This window comes from Mirounga leonina, unplaced genomic scaffold (assembly GCF_011800145.1).
Source record: "Mirounga leonina isolate KUSES-001 unplaced genomic scaffold, KU_Mleo_1.0 Mir_454, whole genome shotgun sequence".
In the NCBI taxonomy this organism is placed as follows: Eukaryota; Metazoa; Chordata; class Mammalia; order Carnivora; family Phocidae; genus Mirounga; species Mirounga leonina.
Genome location: NW_023270763.1, coordinates 16053007 through 16055181, shown reverse-complemented (window position 1 = coordinate 16055181; position 2175 = coordinate 16053007). Strand labels below are relative to the sequence as shown.

At 44.3% G+C, this 2175-nt stretch overlaps 1 protein-coding gene across 5 annotated transcripts in view; it reads left to right on the top strand.

Moving 5' to 3' along the window:
- Nucleotides 1-1675, top strand: part of LOC117999556 (integrin alpha-X-like) — a 63830-nt gene extending 62155 nt beyond the window's left edge. For all 5 annotated transcript variants that reach the window (XM_034988793.1, XM_034988791.1, XM_034988790.1 and 2 more), the window contains one exon: nt 739-1675. In XM_034988793.1, the coding sequence (XP_034844684.1) occupies nt 739-837 (99 nt within the window). In that variant the 3' untranslated portion in view covers nt 838-1675. The remainder of the gene's footprint in view (nt 1-738) is intronic.
- The last annotated feature ends 500 nt before the right edge of the window (nt 1676-2175 follow it).

The window sequence follows — 2175 nt, the reverse complement described above, 5'->3', positions numbered from 1 at the left end:
TTTATTTATTTATTTATTTATTTATTTATTTATTTATTTATTTATTTATTTATTTAGAGAGTGAGAGAGAAACAGCATGAGAGGGGAGAGGGTCAGAGGGAGAAGCAGACTCCCTGCTGAGCTGGGAACCCGATGTGGGACTCGATCCCAGGACTCCGGGATCATGGCCTGAGCCAAAGGCAGTTGCTTAACCAACTGAGCCACCCAGGCACCCTGATCCCATTCTTTCTATAATGTAACAAAGAGCTCACCTTGGATATAGGTGCACATTCTTGCTAAGTCACTGCATGTGAGAGATCCCCATTCATCTATGACATCACTGGTCCCCAACTGTCCCCCATGTCCATGCCTTCCTATCTGATTCTCAGGCCTCCTTTAATTGTTCTCCCTGTCTTTTCCACTCTCTTCTTCTTCCTGTCTTTTGTACTCTCATCTTCCTCGCTACATGTTTCCCTTCATGGCAAATTATAACATAAAAACAGTGGCCTGGATTAGGTGTTGACACCAACAATGATTCTGTCTGTGACTGTAGGCAGTGTCTGTTCAAGGCTGGGCCTTGATTTCTCATGCTGAAGGTGATTCCACCCGGTTCACTAAATGACCCAGTGTATCTAAAGATTCTAGTGCAGTGCTTGAACATAGTAGGCATTCCAGAAATGGTGATCCCTCTCCCCCCAGCCATCCCCTTTCCTCTCTTCCACTGGATTTCCTAATTCTCTTTTCCTTCCTCCCCCACAGGTTGGCTTCTTCAAACGTCAGTATAAGGAAATGATGGTGGAAACCAATGGGCAGTCTGTCCCAGAAAATGGGACTTCAGACCCTCAAGTTGCCCAATAAGAAACTACCTCCTATTGTCCCTTGGACCTGTTATCCTCTGAGAGGTTTCCTGGCCCTCTTACTCCCAACTAAGTTAGGCCTGCAGGGGGAGAAATGTTCCACGTGAGGCTGCTTTCTCCTTTGGGAGGATGCAATATATCCACACAAAGTGCCTTGCCTGGGAAGGGCCATTTGTCTTGTCAAGGCTGTAACTGGAAACCCCAGAACAGGACCCTAACCATGCCCCTGGGTGGAGTTGATTTGGATTTCTACTTAGAAATACATGAACAATAGCTTCAGGCTCCAGTCTCTCTTGCTTCACTTGCCACCCATGATCTTTCTAAAATACAGTACTAAACAAGCCACAATCCTCATCTATCTTTAGTGGCTCCGTATAATTTTCAGGTTGACATCTGAACTCTCCAGATTGATATTAGGATTCCTGTTCCATTTCTAGAGGGTGGGCTTTGATGCACATACCATGATTTGTTCTGTGCTTCCCTATCACCCTTATTCCTAGTAAAATACTGTCACTATCAGCACTTTGTGTCAAGGATTTCAGTCCAGATTTCCCAAACTGAACTGGGAATAAAATGTCTACACATTGGAATTTGTAAACTTGGCTTTCAGGCTTTGTCAGCATTGCTAGCTGGGAGGGAGAAATAGAACCCAGCAGGAGTATTGCCCCAATGCCACTTTGGCTCACCTAGCTCTAGCAACTCTCAGAGATCAAGAGGCCCAGGACACTTCCATTTTTTGAGATTGCAAATACAGTAAATGAAGAAATGCTGAGACATAATTATAAAAAATGTGTATGTAAATGTTTGCCTTAACAAATTAATACATTACACAAAACCAACATATGTACATTTATTGGGAAATAAGTCAAAGATCTAAAATTCGGGCCTTTTAGGGATGTGGGTCCTGTACAATGATGCCCATGGTGTGCCTTAACCAATGTTGGGTGCTGGCCAGCCCTGAATCCTGGGGCCAGGACAAGAAAGTTAAATAGAGGGGAGGTTATTACGTCCCTATATTGGGGTAACCTGACTTCTTATTCTACTCACTCAATTCTCAAAGCTATCACTGATGGGGAGCTAATGGGGCTGTGGCAGGTGGGGATAGGACAAGAAAATGGCCTCAGGTGGAAAGGTCTTTAGAGTGAAGCAATACACTGGTGTTTCTTACAAATCTTAAGAGGTCGTGAAGGGGACATTGTTTGCATATGGTTAGTGATTGGCAGGCACTTTGAAGTCCTATATCAGAGATCTGCTGCCCCCAATATGGTCACTGTTGCTATTATGCCACCCATCTTAGCATAAAGCTCAAAGTGGTGCCTGGCACTGAGCTGGGTGTCAA